The 16741-nt window shown below is 37.2% G+C and overlaps 1 protein-coding gene across 8 annotated transcripts in view; it reads right to left on the bottom strand.

Annotated features, from left to right (window-relative positions):
• Positions 1–397: 397 nt before the first annotated feature.
• Positions 398–16741, bottom strand: part of Mecom (MDS1 and EVI1 complex locus) — a 560554-nt gene continuing 544210 nt past the window's right edge. For 7 of the 8 annotated variants that reach the window (XM_052731452.1, XM_052731454.1, XM_052731458.1 and 4 more), the window contains 6 exons: positions 16388–16465; positions 12138–12307; positions 10137–10281; positions 6411–6647; positions 5429–5612; positions 398–1954 (listed from right to left, as the gene is read on the bottom strand). In XM_052731452.1, coding sequence (XP_052587412.1) covers positions 1820–1954; positions 5429–5612; positions 6411–6647; positions 10137–10281; positions 12138–12307; positions 16388–16465 — 949 coding nt within the window. In that variant the 3' untranslated portion in view covers positions 398–1819. The remainder of the gene's footprint in view (positions 1955–5428; positions 5613–6410; positions 6648–10136; positions 10282–12137; positions 12308–16387; positions 16466–16741) is intronic. The other variant, XM_052731456.1, reaches the window with a different exon arrangement.

Here is a 16741-nt window from a genome sequence, read left to right as displayed (position 1 = left end):
TGTGAGTATCAAGTCCCTGGAATTGATCACCAGGAACACACACACCAGCAGGAATAAAGAAACCAACACCAGGGAAGCTCCCTGTGACCCACACTATGGTAGACTGCTCTCTGTCCTGATTCCGATGTGGACTACAGACCTGGAGTGATGCCAGGCCTGGGAAGCGAGGACTATGGGTCTTGATTTCGTACCGTGAAGAAAGTTCACCACAAGCAACAGACCTCACTGCTGGCTAAGACCTATCGCTGTGTCATCTCAAAATCAGGCAAACATGCTTACATTCCACAAATCTGTGAGGGCATCGGGGTCTTCAACACCATATCTTTAGATCATTTGGCTGCCAGAGGAAACTAAAATTGCATGAGAAAAGAAAACAGCACGGGGTGGGGGGGTGTCATTATTTTTCATCGTTTTTGGAAGTCTTTATTTTTTTAGTTGCTCCTCCCACAGTAACGCACTGAAAGGCATAACAGTTTATATTGTACAAAGCATTGGAAGAAAGTACCTTAACTTGCCAATTATTTCCAAATGAGATTACAAACAAAAAAAGAAAAAAAATCTGGTTTATCAATAAAGGACAAAATAACTGAATAATGTCTGTTATTTACTTCTCTCTTTTTAACATAAGGTCAGGAACACTTCATTTTACAAATAGGATTAACATGGACATAACATCATCGCACAAGCTTGCAGACGACCAGCATAAAATATGGGGTACAGTTCTTAATCAGAAGAATCATGCTTTCGTGAAAGAAATTATAATCATTTATACAATTGAATTGATTTCAGTATTACAAAAACTAAGTTGCATCTATTTGTATTTAGTTCATTAAAAAGAAAAACAAAACAACAACACAACAAAAAGGAAGGAATGTTAAGAAAAGCCAAACACTATTGGGCACTCCCACACACAGGTCATGTCACCTTGGTCCTTGAAATTCAAAAGGGGTGTGCCTCAGACATCATAAAATAGTGGCTGACAGGAACAGTGCTCTTTTAAATCAACAAACAATAGTTTGCCAACAAATAAATACATGATACACGCAATACACAAAAAATTTAAACATTAAAAACAGTGACATGATTGTCTAAAATTAAGATGTTATTACAAAGATTTGGCAAACATTGTATTAGTGGTACAGAGGTACAGGTGATGAACAGGTTACATCACTGACTTGACCTCTCTGAGCATGAGCATCCATAGTTTACAATATACACATACCCTTTTTCCCTAGTTTTAAACAACGTACTTAAGAAGGCAAAAGATAAAGGGGGCGTGACAAAAACTCCTGCTATTATTTCCTATAATCATTGTGCATTTCTTCTGACTACTTCCATCTTCAAAGGGTTAAATTACATAAAACTTTAAAAAGAAAAAAATTAATTCTGGTAATTAAAAGCAACTGTTCCCAATCCCATCAGGTGATTTCGTAAAAAGTAGAACTTGATTTCTATGGAGTGTTCATTTGTATCATCAATGCTGCCATCTCAACTGCCCCTCTCATCCACCAATGCCCTAGGACAGGAGAACGGAAGGTGCCTTCCCCAGTGAGGTTTTCATTCATCTCCAATCATTTTAGATTAATTGATCCTCCAGAAGTCAGCAGCTGCCTTGCTGTGCAAAACAAAATATTGAGAATAAATAGCTTCCTTTTTTCCCTCTCTTTTTCTTTAATCATTCAGTTTAAGGTCACCAGACTTTAAATGAGTGACCCTTTAGGTTGATAAGGCATTCTGCTCAGCAGTCTTGTGAATAGTTCTATGTGAAAGAGCCATGCTACTGTTGGACTTGGTCCCACGCTGGTCAACCTCGACAATGTCATACATGGCTTATGGACTGGATGGCACTGGATTCTGCTGCAGCTCTTGCCATGTTGTGCCACACGTTGGAGGAACTGTGGGAGGTGGGGTGAAGGGAATCCTTGTCGGACAGTGACAGCATCATAGCATATGCCTGGAGTGAAAAGGAAAGATTCAGTGAATGTCATTTAAACAAAAACTGCAAATCTAACTCGAAAACTATTAAGAAAACATGAGTATTAAGAAAACATGAGAGACTGGACAGAAGCACCCTTCATAAGTATGTTTGATAGAGGGACTGTATTCTTTCTATCAAAATGACATAAGTGCTCACCTTAGCCAGACTACAGAGGAGATGGTCTGACTCTTGAACCTTGTAACCCAGACTCCTGAAAGTGAATGAGAACCCCATGGTCCTTCAACTATACAAAACTAGAGCTTATTTCTGCCCAACTTTGAATCTAATGTCCTTTCTCAAGTTCCCCTTTCTGTTTGAAATACCTACTGTAGACATCTAACACCCTTGAGAATGAGAGAGCTCAAGTAAATTCCACCAAGAAAAAAAAAGTATGAAACCCAACAACATCTGAAGCAACCATTACTCATGAGTCCACTGGGTGGAAGGTGCACAGAGGTTCTCTGTCAGGAGCAACTCTTTCTTCCCTGTGATCATGCCAAGTTCTAAATAACTGTTCAGAGATTCCCTCACCCACTGCCAAGGAAAATATTCAAATGAAGTGTTTGGTCTTGACTTGTGAGTGAACTTTTCACTGTTGATTTGCTATTGTGGGTCTCATCCATTGCTAAACTTGCTTGTCAAAATGCTGTTGAAGTGGAATCATTAAAGTCCTGCCAAAGACATTCCAGTGTCTGTAAACAAAGACAAATGCCTCTGTTGTTCAGCAGAACTTCATCTTGGGGAGTCATGCTGAGACATGTGGCCAGCCTGTGGTTTCTTCTCTCACCATGGCATTTGCTTAGATTACAGGCTGATTTTGATTTGCTGGGTCATTGCTCTCGATGCACACACTTGGCTTTTATATTTGTGTGTGTTTGTGTGTGTACATGCATGTACACATACTTGCACATGGGAGCTAGATATACACGTATGTGCATGTGTTTGTGTGGAAACCAACAGCCAGCATTAGATATTGCTCATCAAGCACAGTGTACTTTGTGTTTTGAAATATGGTCTCTCCCTGGTCTGGAACTCACCAGTGAGTACCAGGGACCCTTCTGCCACCATATTTGGCTTTCTTTATATGAGTTCTGGGGTTCCAGCTCATGTCCTTATGCTTGTATAGCAAGTGTTTTAGTTACTGAGCCACATTTGATTTTTATGTATGAGAGTTGCCTTCTGGATTTGCACAAAAATCCCAGTGTCTATTCAGTTAATATTCCTTAAGCATGACCTCTATACCAGGCACTGTGATAAGTACTGAAGAATTAAGGACAAATAATACAGAGTCCTGGTCCTTTATAGTGACATTAGGGAGGTCACACTATCTCTAGAGTTTAAATTTTCATATACAAAGTAGGGACAACCATAAAATATAATAGCGCTTGTCTACAATAGTTGTAGAGGAAACACAGTACTCAGCTTAGTATGCTTCATACAAACTGATACCTATTAGGAAGATAGTTTTGTAGAATGTGGTTTCCCTTAAGAAAATTCCCATAGCAAAATAAAGTCACTATTTTACTGATCAATGATTTTGGATTCAATCATTATAAAAATTAAAGAGTTAATATACAAATGCTTGAGAATAGCACTATAAATTTCGTATTATAAAAAAATATGACACAAAGCATGTGCTCTTCAGAAATCAAACGGCAACTGAAATACAGACATCACTGCCATCACTGCCCAGTTCCTCCACACCAAAGAGACAGCTGCTAAAGCACAGAATGAGGGAACTAATGACAAGTTAATGAATAAGGTGCCTCATGATAAAGTCAGTCTGCACAAGTATTTGATAGAATACCCATGTATACACATAAGTATGCATATTGAAGTAAAAGAAAGGAAGCTTAGAAGCCAGATGGTGGTGGTGCATGCCTTTAATCCCAGCACTCAGGAGGCAGAGCTAGGCAGATCTCTGTGAGTTCGAGGCCAGACTGGGCTACCTGGGCTACAGAGTGAGTTCCAGGAAAGGCACAAAGCTATGCAGAGAAACCCTGTCTTGAAAAACCAAAAAAAAAAAGAAAGAAAGAAAGAAAGAAAGAAAGAAAGAAAGAAAGAAAGAAAGAAAGAAAGAAAGAAAGAAAGAAAGAAGAAAGAAAGAAAGAAAGGAAGGAAGGAAGCTTAGATCTGCTATGGATCTCTGACAACTGGGAAACAAGGGATATATATATTTTTGAAGCAACCACTTCTTATGGATGGCTCCAAGTGGCTCTGGACAGCTTAATTTTAACATTAGAAACTGAGAAGTACTGTTTAGCCTCATTAAGTCAGAGAAAAAAACAACATAGTTTCTCTGACCTCTTACAATGAGGAAATGGTGTCTGTCAATAACCTACATGCTTCTGCCAAGATGGCATAGGCTGTAGATGTCCACTGTATAGAGGCTGTCTATATCCAATTCAGAAAGAATATTCATTTTTCTATTTCCATACATCATATCATAGACTTTTTATTGAATTACAGGATTGCAAACAATTTACCTTATCCTGCTGACATAATGTCCCTAATCAGCAATCATCACATCTTAGTTGAGATTTTACTATATCACTATTAAGACCAGCCCAATGCATCTCAGAGAATAGGAAATCATAATGAAATGGATATGCTAATATGGTCCCATTGTTTTGATATGTCTTTCCACCTCCAAAATGTTCTAAGTGAACTAAACAACTCAACCAATGGGACAAAAATATAAGTTGTCTTTTTAAAAATGGTCTAAATGAACATTCAGTTGAGTGTAGAAGTCATAAAAAATTACTGGCTCCCTTTATCTTTTAATAAAACCTGAAGCTCTTTTAACTGGTGTTTGTGAATCCTTTTTTGGAATAATTTTCTGTTGCCATGTGCTGATGGGTTATGAATCGGGATACAATTCATTCACTCAGTAAATACTGACAGGCTGTATTTTTAGTCTGTCACTACGTTGGTGCAGATCTTTGGTAGCTCATTTTATTTCTGGCCTTCACTTTAGCTCTAAGCTCTGGACTTAATTATCTGATGGATAATGAATGAGTCATACACCAGAATTCACTACATATAGTAAAGAAAAATAAATAGATAATTTTAGAACAGAAGTATGTTAACAGAAGTTATAGATATAAAAATGATCAGAAAATAACCTGAGCTAACAGGAGAAATAAGCTGTGTGTGTTCTCTAAACATAAGGGAAAGAACTAAAGGTAAACTCAAGGAACTGCAAGGCATGGTCAGGTTTGCCGTGGAAGTTTCAGTGGTGCAGAATGCAGTTTTACATGTTAATGGCTGCGTTAGTTAACTTTATCATTGATCACCTACAGAGTCAAACCAGGAACATCATTAATAAAGCAACCAAATCTGCTTGGATTCTAGAATACTACAGAGTGACAATATCTGCTTCTGTTCATCAAAGAATTGTACGCTTGCATGCACAGTGTTCCGTGATGTGGACTGCAGCAGGGTCAGTACCTGGGATTTGGACTTTCTGTGTAACGGCTGTTTAAGCTCCTCTGGCACATGAGAAGGACTAAAGGAAGACAGCTCAGCGTCAGTGTATTGATTCTCTTCCATTTCCCTCATTTTGAGGCTATCTGTGAAGTGCCTTATGTGATCTAGAGCAGAAAGGCCAGATTTATAGTCTTCCTCTTTATACCTAAAATGAACCAATGGAAAAGCACAGAAATTGGGTTTTCTTTTGCAGTTTCTTGTCTCATCAAGTTATTTTCATTTTTATCTTAATAGCTGTCAAACTTCATAATGTATTGTTGTGTAAAACAGCATGCAAAAATTGCTATTTTAAAAAATATTTACAAATACCATATCTTAATATATTTCTTTAATATTTAATGACTGAAGTCAAGCATATATTTGAAGTAAAGTCATTGACATATTAAGCCAACAATATGTGGGAACAGAAGTCAGACATTTGAAAACTTCTTTCAGTGTAAAGTCAGTTAGAAAAATATTCAGTCAGTATACCTTATCATCACAAAAATATATTATCTTCACCTTAACTATCGGTTAATTTTTTTCCAATTAAAAGTCTATTATCTATGAAATTTATGTTAAACATCTGAGTTACAATTATAGTAGATTATTGAATAGATTCAATCATGATGAAATGTCTATTTTCCTTTGGGCTTCATAAGTAGAATCTAAAAATTAAGTACTTGTGTAATCTTTGTTCATCCTTCCTGCTTTGGGGCCACCAGAGTTCCACAAACACTAATGTATTTACCTGCTTGTGTTCCTTACCACCTCATTTTTCTCTCTGTCAAATTGATGCACTGTGTGTGCCTTTTGCAGGTCAAATTGAATGTAAATGATTTGTTACTCACAAATTCCTCGTACTCTAACACATTCTTCCAGTAGCCAAGCAGAGCAGGAAGAATTTGCACCACAGTCCACCACACTTAGTACCGCTTGGCTTGCAAAGTTGCGAAGCACTCACCTCACTGGGGATGTCTTACAACTCATTTCCAGGGCACCAGCTTCCTCATAGTCATCCTCGGGGATTTCTTCATCTAAATTAGTTGTCACCAGCTCCTTTCTGGATTTTCCAGGAATATCGTTGTCATCATCCTCCTCATCCAACAACACCTCATCTTCTACTTCTTCATCATCCAGTAAATCAGAATTCTGGCTGGTTACCAAAGCCTTGTCATCCTTAAAGTGACTTCCATTCATCCTTTCAAAGGCACAAACAGAAAAAGGATCAATTATTGGTTTGATTTTTAGACATGCAGTTAGTTTTCTTATCATCTCCCCAACAATAGTTCAAATATTCAGCACTTACAAAAGAAATTTGTATTGTGTGTGCCTCATTGCTATCTTGGGAAAATAATGTGATTTCACAGAGGCGCAAACAAAGACAAAAATAACTGGATGATTATTCAGGCTACAAATGCAGCCTCTGGCAGAACAGGAAAAGCAACCCAAGTCTCTGATTTCTTATCATTCCTGATAAATGATATGGTGTGTGCTCTATAAAAGCACATGAATATTTTTTCTGCATAATGTACATAATTACCATTTAAGTACCCACCATTTAAAGTAATTGATTTCTGGAAAATCACTGAGTAATGCAGACAATAGCTTACACACACACACACACACACACACACACACACACACACACACACACAAACTGAATCTGGAAAACCAAAGACAATGTGAACAAAGCTGCCAAGGAGCAATTGATATTTACTGTTCCTAAGTGACAGTTGCAATATTCTCTACTTGGATACAATACTCAAGCTTGGACGTTATTGAGAGTCCACTTATCTTGACTATTTCTAAATGATCCTAAATTGTCTAACAGCAAAAGAGTTCTTTGTTTTCCAAGAAAACACAGAGACAGTAAATCAACTAGGAATTTAAGTAAACTAACATCTTTTAAAACTGACTTAGCAAGCACAGCTAACAATGCAAAACAATCATTTTTTTCGACTTAAATGTCCTTTGTAATATTTCAGTTTACATTTGAAAGAATTGCAATAGATGATTCAAGTGCAACTTACTATACAAATTCTGCTTAGGGAATTTGAAGGTATGCATGAAGCTGAGTGAGGTTTTCAAAATGACCATCAACATAAGGGAAACTTGGATATAAGTTTTGTTTTAAGACTGAAATAGAACTAAACTAAAACATAACTATAAAAGAGGGAGTTGCCTTTGAAAGATACATAGTAAGAGAGGTTGATCAGGCTTAGAAAGTATGCAAAGATATCAGCTATTATAGGCACCCATGCATCCTAATCCCTAAGTCATCAATAATCTTTTGTCTTATCATGCTCCTTTATCTAGTTATTATATTAGAAACTCACAGAATCTTCAGTTACTCTTGCAGGCAAGTATACTTCCACATGAAATGAAATGATTTTTCAGTCCGTGGAAGATCAGAAAGCATACACAGCAATTCCCACATAAAAATATGTAGAACTTAATGTTTAGATTTCTGAGAATTAAAGCAATACATACATGAACCAACCTTGGAGATGATGGAAGCAAAGTACAAATGCATTTGACCAGAAAAAGTAACATCATTATTGAACATTTTATACAACCTCTTAACCTCTTTACCAAAAAGAATGATGAAAACATATTTTTCACAGACATAAACTATTAGTTTTCAGATACACTGCCAACTTGCTAGCTTGAACGGATGAAAATTGTTATTATTTTAAAAAATGAAGAAAAATGAAAGTAAAAGAACAAAAGAGTCCATGGATGAAAACCAAAAGCAACAAAAGCCAACATGATTAAGAAAATGTATTTGTTAATTAGGCTTTCAAATGTGGCAATTTATAGGGATAAATTATTCATCAAAAGTAGCCTGATAGGTGCAGAGAGAGGAAAAGTCAAATGACTCAACTTCTACTTCTGTGTTTAGACATGTTGAAGCCAGATGTTGCAGCTATGCAGCCTCAAAATCGCCAGTTCAGAGCAATCAAGTTTGAATACACTTTTCGGAACCAATGGTGATTTTAGCCTTTCTTATTTGTATTACACAATCAGACTTCAAAATGTATATAATGTCTATTATTAGCTCTGTTTTGTACTGCCGAGCAATGGACTCATCTTCCCCCCCTCTCTCTCTTTCTCTCTCTCTCTCTCTCTCTCTCTCTCTCTCTCTCTCTCTCTCTCTCTCTCTCTCTCTCTCACACACACACACACACACACACACACACACACACACAAAGAGGCAAGTGGAAGGAATGATACATCCAACCAGGAGATGCTGTAGTTCTTACGACTTCTTAGAGGCTGAAAAGGGTCGTTCTTTCTCCTTTCTCTAACTACGTTACACAAAATAAAGAACGAGAGCAGTTGTGTGTTTTATTGTTTGGTTAGAACATTTATTATCTGAAGTGTGCTTCCTCGGAGAACTATCCAAAATTACTAGTCTTGGCTTTTACCAACATAAGAAATGAAGGACAGTGACACAATAAAGTAATGTAGTCTTCATCAATTAAGTTTACATGACATTTTAAAATATTCTCATATTCTCCAGGATGGCTATGGTCAGAGAAGGGTGGTTCTCCAATACCAAATATTTAGTTATAACTGAGTGGAAAGGAGATTTAACTACAAGGAAAGTTTTGTCAAAATACTATTTCATTAACTTCATGTACAAAGTCAAGCACAGATGGATTATCAGCAGCATTCACTTCTCTGTTGGTGTGCTTAACACTGGTGATGATACTAACTCAAGAGCAGCTATGTCCACTAAAGCCAACATCCCTGCCTGTTTGAAAGTATAAGATGAACAATTGGCTCTTAATTGGAAAGTTCTCAAATAGCTTCTGTGCAAATATATTGAACTAATCAATGTGCAATTCATATACAAATTGATACTGATACAAAAAGAGAGAGATAGATAAGATAGAGACCCAGAAGGAATTGTGCCACGAATTATCTGTTAATACTATACTGTATATAGTAATAGCCAACAATGACCAGTGATTCAGTTGAATCTTTATGGTGAGTTTCCTGCTGGCTTTTGAAATTTTGATAAAATATTTTATTTAGATGTCAAGATAAGCAGAACTGCCTGCTAGTGGAATGGGCTGCAAAACAAATAGGCCAGGTTTCAACTCATCAATTATTTACATGGCTTCTGGCAAGTCATTAACCTTTGATGTCCCCATTTTTGTTGCAGTCACTTTCATGAGGTCATGTGAAAATTAAATTAACTAATACGGAGCTGAAGAGATGGCTAAGCACTTGCTGCCCAAGCAAGAAGACAGAGTCCCCAAAACCTACATAAATGCTGAGTGGACATGGTGACCCACCTATAATTCCATCCTCAGAAGACAGAGACAAAGGATACTGGGAGCAAGCTAGCAAAACTAGCAATATCCATGAACTCTAGGTTTGACTGAGAGAACTTGCCTCAAAGAATAAGGTGGACAAATGATTGGGGAAGGTGCTTGACTTCAACCTCAGGCTTCCACAGCTTGTACACACATGTGCATGGGTACCAATGCACCTTTAAAAGTACACACATGCACACCACACACACACACACGATGAAGAAAAATAGTAATTATTAACTATTACACATAAAATGTTACATAACGATCTGCTGTACATGCAAATAAACACCAGCCACCAGCATCAGCATTAACTAGTCCTGGGCACATGAGATCAGAAGAGTGTGCAAGAGTTGCTTTACCTCTCATCCATGTTCCGAGGAGACTGGCTACCATGGTTGCTATTCCCAATGAAATTCCGGATCTCTGTGAAGTAAGCATCCTCTTTGTCATCCAGGATTGCACCTGTGCTTTCTAGTTCTGAATGAGGTGATGATGTTGCTGTACCTGGGTGGGAGAGAAAGTCTTTATGAGAAGATCACTGTTCATCTGGCAACTTACTTAGAACTTCATTCCTTTTGGACCAGAGGAGTACTATGTCTCAAAACTTGCCCTTTTCAATGGGAGTACAAGCAACTCCAACTTAGGGTACATATTCATGAGAGTCTCTTGAGAGCATTCTGGTACACCAAGACCTAACAAAGTTGTCATTTCTCTCAACCTGCTTGTTCTCATCTCTCTGGAGCATGGGAGTGTTTTTATTCAACTAAGAAGAGAGGTTAAGAAATTATAGAAATCTTATATACAGATTCTGCCATAACACACTGAACTCCTGGTTGTAATCAGTACATGTCTATTGTTGCTGTATTAATGTATGTGACAAAGTGAAGGATGAAACCACACCTAGCATTTTATACTTTGATTTCTTATAAGGAGTTATGAGTAGACTCAGAAACAACCCAGAGGCTGGTATAATATGAAGAGGCCAATAATGAATCTGACTTTTATAGGTTGGTCCTCAGCTTCCTTGCAAAATTAAAGTCAGAATGCCTGTGTCACAGAACTGCTGTATTGGTTTACATAAATTCACACCATTGGAAATACATAATGTATCGCCATATCTTATGCAAACACATACTTTATGCTGCTTATGTATTCCCACGATGTATCTGTATTATTATTATTATTATTATTATTATTATTATTATTCATTATTACGATTCATATAATAAAAACCAGGGGTTAGCACTTTGCCTCACATTAAAGAAATCTGGTTAAAAACCAAACATTCAACTTTGACAAGTATTTTTTTCCAATATTAGGGATCAAACTAAGAACCCAGCACATGCCAAGTACCCATTCTACCACTGAGCCATATGCCTGGACTAGTCACATTTTCTAACTTTCTATTTTCTCTGAAACAACATTGAATACATAATATAGAATATTTGGCACATATAATATTTTTCTATGGTGTCCTCAATTCAACACTTAAAAACAAGGATTGAATCTTTGGGTTTGAGGAAGAGGAATAGTATACATTGTTACCATTCAAAATCATGCACAGTGTTGCTTACAACCTAAAAGGATGAATAATCAATCTATTCAAGAAAAATGATTTGGCTGTCAAATGTTTCTTTTTCCTTCTCTGAAGCCCTCTTTCTTGAACTCAGTACATACTCACCATCCTCCTAATTGCACAGGTTGTCTCTATCCATAGAAACCAGCAGACAAATGCCAGCTCCTGGCTGGTTGTCTAACTGTCAAAAGCAAAGGAAAGGTCTAGAATCTCTTCTGTTAAGTACATGTTGGCAGGTTTGCCATCATGGAAGGCTAGGAACTCAGGTGGGGTTGCCAGTTACTTAATTTTAGAGGACAATTTGGAACAAAACCAGAAGATCAGTGCATTCTTTGCATGTTGCTCTGATCATATTCATTTCCGATCCCTAGTCTTATATAAAAGTTACCCCAGAGATCACAATTTCTAGGTTAATACTCAGGGATTTTGCCACACTTAGAATACATATCCTGTGAATAGATGGAAAGAGAATTCTTTGCAATTTAGGAAATTCTGACTCATATCTGTGCAGTCTGGGTCAAGGCTGTCTTTGCTTGAGATTGCTTGTTGAGATAAATCCAGCTGGATGGAAATATAACCTAAACAAGACCATGGACTCTCACATTCTCATTCATCAGTGATTGCCTCATTCACATGGGTCAAAAACTCAAGGGAAATGTGGTATGAATGTCAAGAGTGCTATCAGATCTTAGTGTTGAAATGGGATGGAAGACGAAAGAGCATAATTATATTCCACAATGCAAAATGTAAGTCATCTTTTCCCCAGAACACCACAGGGACCCACCAGACATGTTTCCATTCTCATGTTTCTTCAGGTGTCTGTCAAGATTGGTTTGTTGACCAAAACATCTGTCACATAAGTGACACTTGAACGGTTTCTCCTTGTTGTGGATGTTGCGGACATGTCGCTGCAGGTTTGAGGAAATGCTGAATGATCTATCACAGTATTTGCATCTGGGAAGTAAACACAGACACAGCATTGCAAACACATTAGAAGATATTTCACAAGGCTTGTGGACATGAAAGCTAAAAATAACACTTCACATATGAAAAATACTATTCATGTAGGAATACTGCAATTCCAGTAGACTTGTTTTGTTTTGTTTCATTTGGGGTTGTTTCATTGCTCTTTAGTTTATTTGGACACTGAGTTTTTATGTTTTAAATAAATCTCACTAAACTAAATAATTACAAAGTGATAGCATTGCCTCATGTTGTGTTTAACACAACACAATTAAAGACTTACTAAGTGAATATTAAAAGTATAACCAATTTCTTAGCACATTTACCTCTCCTGATGGTAACTATAAAGAAAACTCCATTGTTTTTCCAAAGTGGCCCAAAATACCCCATATTTTTTTAAACTGAAGCAACGTGAAAAATGTGTTTGGTGCCAAAGATAGTTTTTCTTAACCTTCAGTGATTAGGAATCCCAGAGCCTCCCTTAATATTTGAGCTGTTACAAAAGCAAGTGATGGTACCACTGAGTCCTCCTGGATGAAAACAAAGGACTTCACTAACCACCTGCTCTCAACTTCTTCCAGTTTTCCATTTTGATGTCTATTAAAAAGTCAGCCACAACTCTGAACAAGGTCGGTTTCCTTGGAAATGGTTCATTGTGGGTTAGTCAACTGTTTCTGCATTCAATACGATTAAAAATCTTAAGTTGTTTTAAAATTTTCCTTTGTCCATAAAATGAAAATATAAAAGATGGAGACCCTGGCTACCCCAGGTATTTTCTATGAGAATGGAAGTGGTTTTGTAATTGATGGGGTTACTTCACAGCACTTGAAGGGAGACTCTGTCATGCATTTGTGAGGTGTGTGTGTTTGTGTGTGTGTGTGTGTGTGTGTGTGTGTGTGTGTGTGTGTGTGTGTGTGTGTGTGTGTTACATTAAAGAAAAATTTGACTTTTCTGAATGGCTTCTAAGTAAAAGGTCAGAAAATCCTTTAGTTGTACTTCCGTGTGTGATGGGTCCTTCCCCTGTGTCTCATGCAGACTTTAGCTCAAGTACTCCACATTAGAAGTCACCCAACTCATCACACCCCAAGTATTCAGCCCTTCCTGCTTCCCTCTTGATGTCAGAAATCCAATCAGATCAGTGAGAAAAAAAATCTGATGAACTAGTTACTTTGGTATGGTATCAATAAGTCAGCTCAAGAGTCCGTGGGGTGGAGGAAACAACTTCTGCATCAGGACGTTCTCTAACATTCCTGGCTTAAAATAGTAATAAAAATGGAGTGAGCATCCACTATGATGGGAGTTGTTCAATTTTGTTGTCATCATATGAAAATACTTATGGATATGGAATAGTGGCCTTTCCTGCAATACTTTTATCTCAAAGGCACAGTGCAGTGAGAATCTGGTGTGTTTAACACAACCATGTTGTACCAAGTAAAGCAAGCCTAGGAGCCTTACAGAGAAAATGCACACTCTAATCAGGTCTGAAATACTCTGCTCACGACACAGTCTACACAGATCACAATGGAGAAAGAGAATTGCACATGTCCCACCTTTCTGTCTGTGTGAAAAGGTCTTTTCCAAATATACTCAGCATCATCCTCTCTGATCGGAATAAAGTTGACCAATAAGGATGTGTCTACCCATGATCAGCTTGCATTTCTATTCTATTTTCTGCTAACATCTTGAATAGAAAGGCAAATACTCTAAGTTTTAAAGTAAATTTATTCTATTCCAATATATTAGTTGGTATTTAAATGACAACTCAAATTAAGCTTTTGTTTCAAGAATTCTCAAGCTGCATACATAACCTAATTGTGAGCCTTCATGACAATATATGATACATGAGCTGAAAAAAAAAAAAAAGCTTTGTAATCTGATATGAGATAAAAGCTCCAAAATGAAAAGTCCAGCCTGGGTACCAAACTTCATAGAAAGCAGTTAGCATCTAAAGACCTGATTTCTTATTTTTCTCCATTTGTAAAATAGAAAATCTGGACAAATCATTCAAGATTTCCAGCTATGCAAATACTAGTTCGTGTATTTTTAAACACATGTATAACAACAGCAATATGGAAGAAGCAGAATAAAACTATTTCATTCAGCGCAGAATTAAAGGAGCGTGATGTCCTAGCTGCTGTGGGATGTTCTGTATGTTAAGTGTGTTGCTCTGATTGGTTAATAAATCAAACACTGATTGGCCAGTAGCCAGACAGGAAGTATAGGTGGGATAAGGAGAGAGGGGAATTCTGGAAAGTAAAAGGCTGAGTCAGAGAGACGCTGCCAGCCGCCGCCATAAAAAGTGAGATGTAAGGTGCCGGTAAGCCACGAGCCACGTGGCAACTTATAGACTAATAGATATGGGTTAATTTTTTTTTTTTTTTGGTTTTTCCTGACAGGGTTTCTCTGTGTAGCTTTGCGCCTTTCCTGGAACTCACTTGGTAGTCCAGGCTGGCCTCGAACTCACAGAGATCTGCCTGGCTCTGCCTCCCGAGTGCTGGGATTAAAGGCGTGCGCCACCACCGCCCGGCAAGATATGGGTTAATTTAAGATATAAGAACTAGATAACAAGAAGCCTGCTGCGGCCATACAGTTTGTAAGCAATATAAGTCTCTGTGTGTTTACTTGGTTGGGTCTGAGTGGCTGTGGGACTGGTGGGTGAGAGAGATTTGTCCTGACCATGGGCCAGGCAGGACTGGAGAAATCTCCAGCTACACCTAGCTGCAGACTGGGACAACATTCAGCCATAACAAACTGTGGATATAGAAACCTTTCCACTCAAGCAAAATTCCTGGGTGATGGAATATTCTCTAAAGGGGAGTTTCCCTAAAGTTTTCCATTGTTCTATCTCTTAAAGATCTGCTGTGTAAAGTTCATCTGTCACATACCAAGTGAAGTGACATTTATTAATAGAAACCAAGGAACTTAAGAAAAATGCTAATTTTCTGAGTTTCTCCTAAAACTTCTATTATTTTTTGAGTGAGCATATAGTCTTCCCATTTTTTTCTTTTTAAGATTTACAATTTTTCGTTATATATAGCATGGGAGGGTAGATATGTGCATCTGAGTTAAAATGGCTATGTAGTCCAGATTACCCCTGAAATGAAATTACAGGCATTGTGAGCTGTCTTATAGCAAGCTTGTTGAGCCATATCCACTTAGTTCATTATCATGTTTACAAACAGTAACTTTGAAGCAAGGTAATTCATTTATTGTAATGAAAATAATAGTGTTCAAGCCAAAATAATTATAGAATACACTCCAAAATAATTATAGTATACACTTCAAAGGAGAAACAAACTATAATGCTGCTTAAGAGAAATTCTATTCATTCTTGGAGAAATTCTAACTTGAATTCTAATACTGAGGGCAAATATCACACTTTAAATAATGATTTGCATTTTAAAGTAGCCATGTTATTAATTTCATTGTGTTGTAAGCAAAGAAATAGAAGTCACATATGGTGACTTCAATAGAAGTCACATATGGTCTGTGTATCATTTGGTTAATTTTAGCATTTGATAGACTAAGAAGCTTTTGATAGAATTGGCCCTTTTCCTAGAATACTCTATCTGTTGAATCTCTAAGTCTATACTTTTTTTCTACTACTTCTAAGGTTTAAGATGTTTGTTTCTTAAGCCTCCTGTTGGGATCTGTGGATGGTGATTTAATCATACTACGGAAGCAGATATATTTGGATGGTTACCTCCTAGCAATGACTGTGAGGCTTGGATGAGAGGAACTTCAGTGTTACGATTTTGGTCAATTAAAATGATACTGGTTATTGAGAAGAGAGAACCAAAGTAAAACACATTTTTAAGGTTGCTAACATCTTCTAAACATATATACACGACTAGAAATTACACTAGATCTCTTAGATTAAAAACTAAGAAATCTCATTTGATGAAGAAAAGACATTCCTAATTTTGGCTCTAGCAGATACACATTTCTACTTGGACTCAAAATTTAGTTTACATTCAAATATGCACCAAACTAGTTCTTATTACACTGTGACATAATAAACATTGACTATGACAATATATTTCAAGATATTTAGAGAAACCATTGTCAAACCTGTAAGGTTGTTCTCCTGTGTGGGTTCTCAAGTGCCGTGTTAGGTTCGCAGACCTTGGAAAAATCTTGCCACAGTATCTTTGAGGAAAAGATATTTACAAGAGAGTCAGCAGAGTTGCCTCTTTCACCACAGCAGACAGCAGTCCTATGTATATTCTTGTTTTAATTAATCCTGCATGCAACTCACGTCTCTATCATTTATGATTTGCAGCAAAGCCATTCTAAAGTTATAAATAACTCTACAAATAAAGGCTGCATTAGGAGGCCTATTGAATTTGCTCACTCATAAGTAAGTAGTTTATGAAAATAGGCATTAGCCGATGACCCCCATAAACCTGCTTTATTGACTCCATA

The sequence above is a fragment of the Peromyscus californicus genome, unplaced genomic scaffold (assembly GCF_007827085.1).
Source record: "Peromyscus californicus insignis strain IS unplaced genomic scaffold, ASM782708v3 Scaffold_9__1_contigs__length_137607984, whole genome shotgun sequence".
Lineage (NCBI taxonomy): Eukaryota > Metazoa > Chordata > Mammalia > Rodentia > Cricetidae > Peromyscus > Peromyscus californicus.
The sequence above is the reverse complement of the archived record's forward strand: the minus strand, read 5'-3'. Positions and strand labels throughout refer to the sequence as shown.